This window comes from Coptis chinensis, chromosome 8 (assembly GCF_015680905.1).
Source record: "Coptis chinensis isolate HL-2020 chromosome 8, ASM1568090v1, whole genome shotgun sequence".
In the NCBI taxonomy this organism is placed as follows: Eukaryota; Viridiplantae; Streptophyta; class Magnoliopsida; order Ranunculales; family Ranunculaceae; genus Coptis; species Coptis chinensis.
In genome coordinates this window covers 91,429,214-91,444,241 of record NC_141463.1, presented here as the reverse complement: position 1 = coordinate 91,444,241, position 15,028 = coordinate 91,429,214, and the positions used below count along the sequence as shown (strand labels likewise).

The 15,028-nt window shown below is 37.1% G+C and overlaps 1 protein-coding gene and 2 pseudogenes across 1 annotated transcript; 1 reads left to right on the top strand and 2 right to left on the bottom strand.

Annotated features, from left to right (window-relative positions):
* Nucleotides 1–4,184: 4,184 nt before the first annotated feature.
* LOC147484315 (putative E3 ubiquitin-protein ligase RZFP34 pseudogene) lies at nt 4,185–5,185 on the bottom strand (annotated as a pseudogene).
* A 2,496-nt stretch (nt 5,186–7,681) lies between these two features.
* On the top strand, nt 7,682–9,460 carry LOC147484314 (protein FAR1-RELATED SEQUENCE 5-like). Its single transcript, XM_086579738.1, has 3 exons — nt 7,682–7,717; nt 7,805–8,686; nt 8,819–9,460. The coding sequence occupies exons 1-3, from the start codon at nt 7,682–7,684 to the stop codon at nt 9,458–9,460; spliced, it is 1,560 nt and encodes a 519-aa protein (XP_086435864.1).
* A 2,677-nt stretch (nt 9,461–12,137) lies between these two features.
* Nucleotides 12,138–14,015, bottom strand: LOC147484313 (uncharacterized; annotated as a pseudogene).
* Between the last annotated feature and the right edge of the window lie 1,013 nt (nt 14,016–15,028).

Sequence of the window (15,028 nt, the reverse complement as noted above, 5' to 3'; positions counted from 1 at the left end):
TGTTTTGGAGTATTTATATCTAACCAGAGTATCTCACAATCCCTTTTTCTTATTCTTTGGTCCTTATTTTGTTAGATATGTTTGGTGGTATTAGCTTTTCAGTGATCTGCCTCCTTTAAAATATCAATACATGTTCCGCTTCTAATGTTGTTTTATATAAAATATTATAAAATTCTAAGGATAATTAGTGTTTCTCCCCCTCCCCCCCTTTGAGCATCAGCAGAGATTGCAATTTTGCACAAAAAAGACAGGTGAACAAGATTAGAGGGAGAACATTTTATATTTAATGTTTATTGAGATTATTCCACCCCAATTTTAGGTGTATTCCACCTGGGTTCTATCCGCGGTTGTTCTCTCTGTAAGGTTGAGCTTTTAGAGTATATGCCGTGATTTGATACCCTGCTGGCCTTCTTTTAGTAACTATTTTAAGAGACCCTGATTAGTACTGAACATGGCACAATAATGTGGAGTGGCTCACACTCTCACTTCTTTTACCTGGTAAGCAAGAAAGCCTGCTGCTTACTCTCAGTTGCCGCAGGTGAGATAGTTGCACCAGTTGAAGTACTATTCCTCCTCATCAATGGGGATTCATCTTGTACCCTATTAGGTCTGGGAATAAAAGTTTCCTCCTCATTCACCTAAGAAACTCCATAAAACAATAGCTTTGCCTTTCTGATTGTCAAAGAAAGAAAGGATGCTCAGAGAAAAGGAAAACACCAACTATGACCATTGTCAACTCAAGAGGAAAATGAGCACTTGATTGACTTCAACTGCGGGTGATCGCTGCACCCTTCTCAAAGTTTGATGCTTAGAGATCAAAACAAAGGGAAAGGAACACTAGGTCGACCCTCATCGTGGTTCATGAACCAGCAAGGGCACGCCTCAACTGCTTGTTCACTAAGCTTAAGATAAAAAACAAGTTATCCATGGTGGTTCTAGCTGTTTGATTTGCAAGCAAAGTCACCACGATTTAATACATCGATAGAAGTTAAAAAAATTCTCGTATGCAACAATGATGATTAGTTAGATAACCTATTTAGTCTACTCAATTCTCTTATCAATTAGTCTAGTTAGCTGGTTTCCCAGGCTTCTGTCACAACCTTTTGACAGTAAGTGAAGCTCTGTTTTTCTCTTTATGGAGGATTTGAGGCGAGATTAGGGCATCTCCAATGGGGGGTGTAAAATTACACCTCCACTTAGGCTCCACGTAGGTGCCATTAGGATTTTACACCTCTAATTGTATAGTATTGTATAACTCATAAATATCCACACTCTATACTCCAAATGGAAGAGTGTAAAAAAATAGATTTTAAACTCGGACGCCACTCCAAGTGACGCCCCTCTTTAATTTAACTGGGACGCCACTTGGGTGGCGTCCGAAGGTTAAAAAATAAAGCTTCAAACGTGTGTTGAAGTGGCGTCCGAAGTTTTTAAGTTAAACGAGGCGTTATTTTAAGTGACGTCCGGGCTTTTTATTAACTAATAGCGAGAGGGGGAATTCCCCACCCTCTCTATTAGCTAATAGACTATTACCTACGGTTTAGCACCCCCATTGGAGAGAGTTTTTTGATATTTGAGGTGTAAAATTTACACTCTATACGGTTTACACCCCCCATTGGAGATGCCCTTAGTGGCAGAAACCCTTACAATTTTATTAAAGAAATATCAAAAGAGAAGTATGAGATAGAGGAAACTATATAAGAAACGAAAATTGTAGATGCAACTGTTATAAAAACCTTAGTTTTTTTTTTAATATGTATGAACTTGTTTTTGGAAAACAAGTTTTGGCTTTTTTCTTACTTTACATTAGAAATAGTTAAACCACGATTTCTTCTCCATCTCCATGACTCCACACACGATCTCCTCTTTCACACTACACGTAATATAAGTGGATCTAGAGCGTTTATCGTATTATCTTTTTCTATAAGATCAATCGAACAACACAAGAAACAATACATGCCCTTGTAATCTTGCACTTCATAATTCAAAATAATTAGTTGTTGATTTGTAATCATGCTTATTGGTGAGAAAAATGTTGTTAGAGAGTGAGGTAAATTATTATAGAAGAATTCAAGAACATTTTTTTTTTATTTTTTTTAAAAGAAAGAAGAATAAGTAAATGATTCGTTTTGTCTTGGGTACGCCTAATAAAAAAAAAGGTAATTTAGAAACCTAAATATGTCTTAAATAATTTTATTTATTTACTTTAAAGTTGGGGTACGGGAGTGTTTTTATGGGTGTGTTCAAGATCACTCGGGTGATCTTGGGCATACCCAACAAAACACTCCCATACCCCATAACTAACATAAATATTTGCCATACCCCAATAATTGCCTAAATCCAATAATATATCTCCCATATATTTTTGGGGTATTGTAACACCCCAGATATTAAAATAGAACATTTAAGACCCAAGATGCACTATCCATAAAATAAAGAGACATGACATTTCACAAATAATATTCTCCAAGTCTAATAATTTGTTCCAAATATCATAATTCAAATAATGACGGTTGAACATGACTTAAATTTCCAAAACATTGATATTATTACCCAATTAAACTCCAAATAAATAGTATTTATTCTTACAACCAACTATATATGAATGAATCAATAGAAAAACCTACTACTATTCCTACTAACTCCAACTCTGAATTCCTGCTATCCACGAATCCCACAATCCCACGAGCGTAACTTGAAAGTGTACTAATCTGAAAAACAGAATAAAAAAAGAGAATAAAAAAAAGAGTGAGCTTCCAAGAAGCCCGATGAATTACTACTAAAGAAAACATGGATTGAAAGAATAACAATTCATTGAAAACGCCAATTTTCCTTAAAACATATCAGATGCAGAAACCATACAATTATTATATGAGATCTTTATTCTAAAAAAAATGTGAACACCATGTCGACTTAACCGCTCAACAACCACGTTACTATTGGGTCGACTTTCGCATCTGCTCAACCAAACATTCCTTGACGTGTGCACTAACGTCAATACACATGGATCCAGTGTTCCTTTCGGGTCTTTCACCCTAGGGATAACAATTCCCTTCTTAAGTTCCGAGTCAAAACTCAATTACGTGTCACATATCAAGAACTATATACGTAAACCATGAGTTCCAAATATAATACATACTATTGACAAAATCTTTGATCAAAACTAAGATGATATAATGGCTATTTCCTTAAAATTGAAACATTGGAACTCATAAAATATTCATCATAGTATTTCAAAATAAATCCTTCAAAATTGCAAAGTAATATAATGGGGTGTAAAACAAGATATGTATACTTATTTCTTCCAAAAGTCAGAGTTCTTGTACCAAAAACTAGAATTGCAAACTTAACAATTTAAGTTAGAAAAAAGGTAGAACTCACCTCTTAGCACAAGCAATTGATACAAAAACACTAGAAAGACGACTTCAGACGCCTATAAGTAGTGCTGACAATGGTAGCTTGAGTAATTCAAATCTTACAGTGAATACCCCACTAGCAGTCCTTGTGTACTTCCAATAATCGCCAATCAACACCCAAGAGATTCCTAACACCTATTTTTTGTTGTGAGTCATTTGAATATCGACCCTCTTAATCATCGACAATATTTTGTTCTTCTTTAAATATTCTCTCACCCTATATTTCCTCTAACCACTCCCTGTATGCACGACCCTTTATAGTTATCCCACTTTTTGAGTTAAGTTCTGAGAGTCCTAAGTTATTAAGACTCTAGTCATAGTCTTGACTAGTTTAACTCTCTTTAACAACACTTCTCTCACCTGACCCAAACCACTTGTGTACTCACTGTTCTTATCAAGTCTACAGGGTAAAATATATGCACTCATTCAATATGATATATTAAAACTAGCACAAGAAAATTCTATAAAAGCCTTCATGTAATAATTTAAAGAAGGAAATGCTAAGATTTTGAAAATGCTAGAGTTCAGGGTATTACAGGTATTTCCCATAAGGGCAAAAAAATTAAAAAAAAGAAAAACAAAATTACGACACATGTTTTATACTGTAACCTTCCATCAGCAACATGTTTTATAATAGAAGGTAAATAAGGATTCACAGCTGTTGTCTCCGTTTTTTTTGGTCAAATAGCTGCCGTCTCCTCTCCTACTTCAAAAGGAGGGCAAACTCCAGAAGGGAACAAAATGAAAGATAAAGAAAGCAATTGAGAAATCAGTCATCTTGAATTAAAAGCCTCTGGTTTGACGAGTATTATAGGAATTGCAACTCAAGCATTTATGAGCCACCACATGAAACTGAACTTCTAAGGTTGCTCCACAGTCGTTGCACAAAATCCAAACCTTTTTATCATGATATGATTCAGGCATTGGTATCGCAGCAATTTCCATGTCAAGCTTCTCCCACACCTTGGACATATCATAGACAGATTTGGAGCAAAGGGGACAGGCATACTGCAAGTGTTGTCGCATCTCTTTCAAGCAGTTCATGTGAATGGTATGTCCACATGGCATGACAGTTATATCTTTTCTCGACTCGAATAGATACTCAAAGCAAACTGGGCAATCATGATGCATTGCCCCTTCCACACGAGGATGGCTATTCTTTAGATGCACCGAGTAACAACAACCACACTTGTAACAATGGAAAAAACTCTCATGCCCTCCAATTCTGCAAATCCCACAGCCGTTACAGTGGTACTGACTTCTTGATGTATCATCATCATAGAATTTGCAAGTTTTGCAGAAGTATTTACCCATACAAACACCGCAGTTGACACAAACTTGCCCTACCTGCTTTTGTTCAGTGCCACAAAGTGAACAAATGACTTGTTGAACTTCATGGCGTGGAAGGTCATGTCTAAGCTTCCCTTCAATATTTATATTGTTCTTTGCCTCATTATGACAATGACGACAGTCAAAAATCTCATTGCAGCACGGTGCTCTAATTTGGCACCTTCGTCGGTAATGTGAACATCCATACTGCATGAATCCTTGATTTAGCCTTTCTGTCGTGTTGACATTATCATCCCTAGTTTCTGCTAATAAGCTACTTATATTGGACTGCTGGGAACATGATGATGCGATTGCACTTTTCTTATGATTTGCATTTATCTCTTCAGGTTCATCAGCTCCAAGAGACATGAAATTATTGACCAAACTTTCCCCCATCAAAAACATGATGAACTTTGGTGCCTACCGGAATGTTGGCACAAAACTTATTAAACACTTGGAAAAGTTGCATGTCAACACAACTAGTCTAAAACTTATAAGAGCACACTAAGTTGCCTATCAAAGCAGGCAAACACTGCATCACATTGTTGCTTTCTTCTATAGTGTTGAAGACGAATTGAAATCAGCAAGAACATAATCCTAGAGATGTTGAATAGCTCCAATCAGCATAACTCCAACAGAAGATTCATCAGAACAAGTAGAGCTACAAGAACTCTATTATAAAAATATAATGCAGCAATTGAAGACTCTAATTCTCCATCTGGGAATAGTAAGCAATAGTTGTGCATGATCACTTGAATTCTTGAAGAAGTCGCGTAACTGGATAGTACTAAAGTGTACTTCATTCATATACTTCACTTAATCTTTTACTAAAAATCAGAGAGTATGCCTAGAAACACAAGTCAAAGTGGCATACTCATTATTCGAAATTCATATGCTCCGTTAAATCTTAACGTTAAACTAGCTTCAGAGGTTTCTTTATTTTCAGGTGTGGCGTGGCAAATGTTTGGCTCATTGGCAGGAGTGTATAAAAAACCTTTGACCCATCACCCGGTCTTCACCCGCAATCCAAATAGTCTTCTGCGTTCTCCTATTCGTCAAAATTTGATTTTGAATTTTTTTCTTCATTCTCATTCGGTTGGTATTCATCCTCATTACTTTTGTATGATTGATTCAAATCAAAAGTGGGTGTTTGCATGTTTATTGATGAGATAAAAAATAAGAGGTTATTGGAGAAGAAGAAAAAAAAACACGGTCTTTTTCTTCTATAACTGAATCACGTAGAGTAAATGACTTGTTTTAGTTAATAAATATCTTGGGTACGCCTAATAAAAAAGAAGGATAATTTAGGAAGCTAAATGTGTCTAAAATCATTTAATTAATTTATTTTAAAGTTGGGGTACGAGAGTGTTTTGTTGGGTATGTCAAAGATCACCCAAAATAAAACACCTAGATTTTTCAAATGTTTAAGGCTGCTTAGATACCTGTCTTCAATCTTCATGTGGTTGGTGGCTTGGTGCTTGGACGCTTGGTGAGGAAATCACCTCAAATTTCTTTTAGGGATTTTTTGTAGTACGTCACACTATATTAGTGCGGTTTTGAGTTTAGTTACACGAAGTTCAAATATTTGATTTTAGTCACAGTCCGTCAGTCTTAAGCTGTTAGTCAACGTATTTGACTAGATTTGACCGTACGTTGATCGAGTGTGTGTGTATATATATATATATATATATATCTATATCTTAATATTAAAGCTCCCACAAGGAGTATTTTTCGAGCTCTATTAAAATTCCACGTCATCTCCTATTAAAACGGGAATTTATCTCCTATTTGAAAAATGAGATTTTTTTTATTATTATAATTCTAACACTTCTAATTAAAGCGGGAATAATTTTCCTATTAAAATGAGAATTCCTCCCCCATTGAAAAGAGAAAATCTAGCATATCTAATTAAAACGAGAATTATTCTTCTATTAAAACAGGATATCTCCCAATTGAAAAAACGGGTTTTTAAAATTTAATTAAAACTTTATTTAAAACAATTTATTAGAAAATTAAAACGGGTTAGGGACTAAAACGGTAGTCTCAATTTTCTAAAAAAAATCTAAATATTTTCAAAAGAGTCGGTGCATATGCACGGGCCTACAAGCTAGTATATATATATATATATATATATATCGGATATACGGGCCGGCTACGTCGATATACTATTCTAACATACTATCTTGACATACCTAGCCAACCATCAGATCAAACAGAATCTGACCACCAGATCTACATCTAAAAAACCAAACAAATGAATTGAAAGGAGCGAAAATGTCATTTTGTTTTGCAAAAGAAAAAAAAAAAAGAAAAAACCCATTTTTCTTCTTTGTAGCTTTTTCACCCAAAAAAAAACTCTTTCTTCTTCTTCTCGAGGAAATCTCGTTTTATTTTTTTGACTCCCATCATAAAGGTTGTTAGGCAGACTCCCATCGTAAGTATTTCTTGTTTCGTTAGTTATCCAACCATAATATATATATGTATAGTCGTCCCCTGCTGTAAAAGACGATGCGTTGTAACTATCAAAATGACCATTATGAAGGAAACTAGAGGAAGACCCATGCTGTATCTTTGATCTAAGAAAATACACTAAATTATTCTAACAAATTTGGACCAATAGTTGTCTAGCTGAACATTACGTACTGATGAGAATTTGTGTAGCAAGAAATTGCACATGGTATATATGTTAAGCATTTTACATCATTCTGCCGAATTTGTGTAGCAAGAAATTGCACATGGTATATATGTTAAGCATTTTACATCATTCTGCCTTCGCTGGAACTCATCGAGTCCAATAGGGTAGTTAGCCATTCAATCCAATGAGGTTTTCAGGCTCTAAAAATCGTGTCCTTGATGAACTGATTGTATGTTTTTTCTAAGTTGTACTCACCTCCATTTCTCTATTTAATTATTTGTTTTTTTTTTTGGTACTAGAAATGACTTTGAATGGAGCTTCCGATGTTCCCGATTCAGTACTAGTGGATTCTTCTCCAATTGAAGCCACAAATGAAGACATACAATTGTTAGAAGCACCGTATGTAGGGATGTCGTTTTAACAGGTTGAGGAGGAAGCGAAGAAATACTACAAAGAGTATGGTCGACAATGGGGATTTGAAACGCTGCGTGTTAGGAGTGCAGTTAAGAGACAATCACATGTGGATGTACCTTCTAGTGGTCTCTTGGTCCGTTTCATTGAGGGGATCCATAACAAGAAAGAAGATGTGTCTATTGGAGTGTCAGGAACATCAAGAAACACTTCGACTGTCAGGTGTGATTGTAGAGCAAGAATGAGATTGGCAAAGAAAAAACTCGACAATATATACATAGTTACATTGGTTGAAAACAACCATAGTCATGGCTTGGTTTCTCCGTACAAGAGGGGTTCAATGAGGTCGAATAAATCTATGCCAAAAGCAGCAAAGAACCTGACAGAGATTTTTGATAATGAGGGTTTACCAGTGGCAAAAGTTGCATCAGTTTTATTTGGAGATGCAATTGGGCTTACTTCAAAGATGTGTCAAAACTATTCTGCCACAAGAAAGAAACCAAAAGAAAATGTCGCAATGGCTGTACTTGATTACTTTAAACAAAAGAGCGCAGAAAATCCTCAATTCTACTACGCTGTTCAACTAGATCCAAGTGGTACTGAAGTTAATTTTTTTTGGATTGAAGGACGGTCTCGGGTGCAGTACGAATACTTTGGAGATGTTGTATCTTTCGATACAACTTACCGGACTAATATTTATGAAATGCCTTTTGCTCCTTTTACTGGTGTCAACCACCATTTGCAATCCATTCAATTTGGGTGTGCAGTATTGCTTGATGAGACTGAGGAAACATTTGTGTGGTTATTTCAGACATGGCTTGCGGCTATGGGTGGTCGCCCTTTAACTTCGATTCTCACTGATCAAGACAGGGCAATGATTGGAGCGATTGCTAAGGTATTCCCCTCTACACGACATCGCCATTGTTTTTGGCATGTTTCAAATAAATTTTCAGAGAAGTTGGGGCATGTCTACCATAAAAATAACACATTTGCGACATAGCTAAATTTCATTCTTAAATCCTATAAGATAGATGAGTCTGAAAGAAAGTGGCCTACATTGATGGTAAAATACGATTTGGTGGAGCATAGTTGGTTGAATGAAATGTATGAGTTAAGAAGAAATTGGGTTCGGGTTTATCACTTAGACACCTTCTTTGTTGGAATGAACACAACTGGACCGAGTGAATCAATGAACTCTTATTATGATAACTTTGTTAGTTCGACGACTACTCTCATGCAATTTGTTCATGGTAACGAAAGAAGTTTGGGATTGATTGCCAAGCATGAAAGAGACTTTGATTACAACACTGAACATAAATGTCGCAATGTGGGTAGAAACGAGTTCTTTTTGAAGCATGCTGGCAAAGTGTACACAATAAATGTTTTTAATAAATTTAAGTTTCAGGTGGAAAATGCAAGAAACTACTACAAAGTTGTTAAAGAGGTGGTTGACAGGAACGGAAATGGAACTTATTTCTTGAAATCAAGAAAGCCTCAGAATACCAATGTTTGGAAAGTGAGTTTTGATAGAATAACCCTGGAGGCTGAGTGTGAATGTAAGTATTTCAAGTTTATGGGTATACCTTGCGCTCATCTTTTGAAGATTTTTCTGCGGTATGACGTCGAAGAGATTCCAGCTCAATTTATTTTGAAGAGGTGGAATGTTTGAGAAGAAATTCTGTTTTTCAGGGGAAGATCCCTTAAGCTGAATTGTGCTGCTAACAATCAGCTTAGAAAGATACAACACCATCATCACAATTCCCTCCCTCAAACTGGATTAGCCATGGAGCATACACCAAGCAAGCTACGCAACTTTACAAAAGGTTCATGTTTGAGGGGCTTTGTTAGAATATCTGCAACTTGATCTTCACTGCGGCAATGGATGAGATCAATTGTCTGGGACTCGATGAGATTTCGTAAGAAATGAAATCTCACATCAATGTGTTTACTGCGGCCATGGAGAACAAGATTTTTTGAAAGCTTAATTGTAGAACTGTTGTCGCAATAAACTGGAGTGGCGCAATCATATTTAAAATGCATTTCGTGAAAGAACATTCCTAAACCACTTTGCTTGACAAGCACAAGAGGCGACATCAACATATTCTCGCTTTGGTGGATAAAGTGACAATGTCTTGCTTTTTGGAGGACCATGAGATGGGCTCGACCCAAGCATGAAAGCATGACCGGATGTGCTTTTTCGTCATCAATGTCACAAATGTCGCTTATCGGTAAAACCGATTATACCGCACCTTGTTCCCTTCTTATAGAGGATACCATAATCTCTAGTACCTTTCAAGTACCGAAGATTCTCTTGGCCGCAAGGAGGTGTAACTCGTAGGGTGCTCCATGTATCGACCGATTAAACTTACACCATGCATAATGTCGGGGCCTTGTTCTTTGTTAAATACATTAAACTTCCAACCATTTGCTTATACTGAGTGCTATCAACTTTCTTCCCCAGAGTCTTTAGTTAGCTTCAAGCTAAAATCAGTTGGTGTACCAACTGAGTTGCAATCTTGCATATGAAACCTGTTCAAAATGTCACTAACATATTTTCTTTGAGACATGAAAATTCCAGCGGAAGATTGGTCTACTTCAATGCCAAGGAAGTAGTGCATTAGCCCAAGGTCAGACATATCAAACTCGGACATCATGGACTGTTTGAATTCAGCAAACATCCCATTGTCATTGCCTGTATATATCAAGTCATCCACGTACAAGCACACTAGAAGAAACTTTCCATCAGCTCCAAACTTGATAAAGAGAGTATGTTCGTAAGGACACTTTTGAAAACCTGATTTAGAGAAGTATGCATCGATGCGACTATACCAAGCTCTAGGCGCTTGTTTTAATCCGTATAGTGCCTTTTTCAGCTTGTACACCTTTTGCGCATTGTCGTTGTTCACATAACCAGGAGGTTGTTCGACATAGACATCTTCTTTCAAATCGCCATGGAGAAACGCTGATTTCACATCCAATTGAAAGAGGGGCCATGAATTCTGAGCTGCCAAAGCAAGTACCATTCTGATGGTATCATGTCCGGCAACAAAGCTAACACTTCTTTGTAATCAATGCCATATTCCCGCTTATAGCCTTTGACAACCAAAGCGTGCCTTGTACTTGTACACGCCGCCATCGCAGATTCAACTTGGTCTTATAGACCCACTTAACCCCAATTGATTTATGGCCTTTGGGAAGATCAATCAATTCCCAAGTATTATTTTTTCAATTGCAGCAATCTCTGCAGATCCATAGCTTGTTTGCCAAATAGGATCATTTTCCGCATCTTGAAAGGAAATGGGATCACAATATGCAAACAATGCATAATGAACAAGTGGATCCATCTCACAATAAGCCATTTTGCTCATTTCATAGTATGCCGTCCATATTGGGAGGCTCCTATTACGTTGAGACCTTTGCCGCTCTTGGAGATTCAGGTTGTGTGTCTTGGTTTGAAGGACTTCTTTGGCGTGATAGAGAAGATATCGGTGGCTCTTTGGGTTCCCATTATAAGTCCGGAAGGACTTGGTGAGCTTGAGAAGGTAATGTGTGGTGAGTGTTCTTCACCAACAAGATGGGTTGGAGCAGAGCTTGACTCCATCATCAAAACTCACGGGAATGTTTGCGCACTTGTGAGAGACCACCTCCATGTCTTTTCTTCATCAAAAATCACATCACGGCTGATGAGAAGCTTCTTAGAAATTGGGTTATATAACTTATACCCTTTGGATCGCTCACTAACCCCAAGGAAAACACACTTCCCGACCTTTATCATCCGGTTTCTTTCTTTTTCATCCGGTACATGTGCAAATGCTACGCACCCAAAGATTCGTAAGTGATCAACACTTGGTTTGCGTCCACTCCATGCCGCCGGGTGTCATGTTACGGACAGCTTTTGTAGGACTCATATTCAAGATGTGAATACTCCACAAAACTGTTTTGTGCCGAAAGTCTTGGGAACACGATGTGTTCAACATATTAGCGCACCATATCTAAAATTGTGCGATTTTTCCTCTCTGCAACACCGTTTTCTTTGCGGTGTATAGGCTGCAGTGAGTTGCCTCTTGATGCCATTTATCTCACGTAAATTGGCAAAGGCATGAGAAGTATATTCACCACCACGATCGGATCGAAGAACTTTGATGGGAAGTCCGACTTCTTTTCAACAAGGGCCTTATATTGTTGAAATATGGAAAAAAGCTCTCGATTTTTCGCAAGCGATAAACCCATGTTTTCCGAGTGAAATCGTCAATAAAAGTAATAAAGTACCTTTTATTGCCATTAGAACATGGATTAATCGGCCCACAAATATCAGTATGAATCAACTCCAAAACCTTTTTGGCTCTCTAAGCTTTCCCCTTCGGAAATGGATCCCGGTGTTGTTTACTAACAACACAACTTTCACAAACTTCTGAGGCATGATCAATCTGCGGAAGACCAGTCACCATACATTTTTGCTGTAGAGTCCTTAAACCACTGAAATTTAAATGACCATATCGAAGATGCCATATCCAGCTTTTGTCTTTCACCATGGCAGAAAAACAAGGAATATCACTCTTGATATACATAGGAAACATTCGGTTTGTTGTCATAGGAACCTCAACAATTAACCCTTTATTTGTCGCATGCACAAGACAACACATTCCTTCCTTGATAATAATCTGATAACCTTTTTCTTGCAACTGTCCAACACTCAATAAATTGTTTTTCAAACCTGGGACATAAAAGACATTTGAAATAATTTGTTGAGAATTATTTGAAGTTAGGATATTCACAAATTACCCTCTTCCCAAAGACAAATAATAGAGTTATCTCCAAACTTGACAACGCACGAAAAGAATCGTCCATGTTAGAAAATATGGATTTATCACCACACATATAGTTGTTGGACCCAGTGTCCAAGTACCACATATTTTGATGAGATGCTTCGTGGTATTGCAAACCATAAGAAGAGAAATATCATCTTCTTTTTCAGCAAAATTGGATGGTTCACTGTTTGAAGATTCAATTTAGCCCAACAATTTGATTGATAATGTCCATACCTTCCACAATGATAACATTCGATCTCGACTTATCAATCGGCTTTGAATGTTGCTCACTTCTACGATAATGGCCCGACCCTGTAATGGCCACGCCCTTTGCCTCTCCCTCTAGTCAAAGCGGTATTATCTCTTGAATTTTGATGAGGAGAGTGATTACTTCGGTTACCTCTTCCTCTTCCGACCGCGTCCCGGATTTTCGAAAGATGGAGTGGAAACAGTGAGTTGCGATTGCAGTGCTTGTTCCATTGGTACATGCTGATTCATTCGTTGCTCATGAACTATCAATGAACTCATCAACTCATCAATAGAAAGTGCATTCAGATCTTTGGACTCCTCAATGGAACAAACCACATAATCGAACTTTGACGTCATTGAACGAAGAATATTCTCGATTATAGTGATGTCTTCTATTTTCTCTCCATATATTCACATCTTGTTTGCAATGTACATGACTTTGGAGAAATAATCAGAAACAGACTCTGTCGATTGCATACGAAGAGTCTCAAATTCTCCACGAAGTGCTTGCAAATGTGCACGTTTTACCTTTGCAGTACCTTGATACTTCTTCTTCATTTCATCCCAAATTTTCTTGGAGGTATCTTTGCTAAGAATTGTCTCCAAAATCGAACTATCAATGGCTTGGAAAAGGTAATTCTTCACCTTTAAATCCTTAAGACGTTGTTCTTCCAACGTCTTCTTTTGATCCCTGTTAATGCCCGAAATGCAGCTTCACTCGCTGGTTCGGCTAATCAAGTTTCAACTAGATGCCAATATTCCTTTGATCGAAGGAATTCTCCATTAGCATGCTCCAATGGTCATAATGACCATCGAAACGAGGAATGGAAGGTTGAATGAAACTCTCTGTAGCCATCTCTCAAACAAGTAGTAGACTCTCTACTTCACTCTTTTTCTACAGAGAAGAGCTTCGGCTCTAATTGTTTAAATATGGTGGCTCTGATACCACTGTTAGTCTAAGAAGAAGATATGTCAAAAGAACTTAATTATTCAATGAAGTCTCTGGTTCTTATAACCAAATACAAGCTAACTGCTGAAGAAGGAAAATAACTGAACATAGTGGACGTAGTGGACCACTATACAAACAACTACTAGGACTCAGTTACATAATACAAAACAACTAAACTTAACTAAGACACGTAGCATAACAATACTTATTCAAATTCCTAACAAAGATCTGGTCCATCATCATCCGGAATTAATCTTGGACTGTTTTGTTTGTTGATCGAGTACCCTAATTTAATAAACTTTCGATATTCATAGAGATTCGAGTTGTTAGACTAGATTGATAATATTTGTTTTTGACCACTGATATTGTCCTCAAGTATGGTGGTGAGTGATGATGGATTGGTTTATTTCTAAAAAAAAGAAAAAAAAAAGTTATTTATATATACGATCAAACTTAGTCAAATACGTTGACTAACAGCTTGAGACAGACTTGTTGACAGAGTGTGACTAAAATCAAATATTTGAACTTCGTGTGACTAAATTCAAAAACCGCACTAATATAGTGTGACGTACAACAAAAAGACTCTTTCTTTTATTTACTATTAGGCGCTATGAATGCATGTATAAATGAAGTATAGGTAGCTTTCTCCAGTTCTCCATCTATACATTAATCTCGAAATCCCTAGTTCTATTGATGAAAAATCATTCCTATTTTCTAGTGCTGCAAAAAATGAGACTAGAAATTGTTATGCTTTTTACTACTAATCTCCAAAAAAGATTCAAATACTTTGCATTTTCTAATTCGCACTGCGAAAAACGTGAAAAACAAAGACAAAAATATATATGCCAAGTAGTTTTGCCCCATTTCTCGGCTATAGTAGGATTGCGGCAAATGCACCAGCAGCAAAAACGTGGGGGCCGAAAAATGCCCATGGCTAAATTTGGATCCTTGTATGTAGAGAGTGGATTTGCCGTGGCAAAACAAAATATATTTGAGGACTAAACCGTGTTTCAAACCGCCCACGAGCCAGTGAGAGAAACGGAGAAGAGGTTGACATAAAGATCTTCCGCGTTACACTGCTCGTTTACAACAACTCCAATTAATCGAGTTTCAAATTTATATTTTTTTTGTTTTTTTGTTGCCTTTGCTTGACACCTCCTTCGATGTGCAGTTTGAGTCAGTGAGAAGCGTCCAGAACCAATTCACAGACCAGAGTCTGATCATGGTGGTA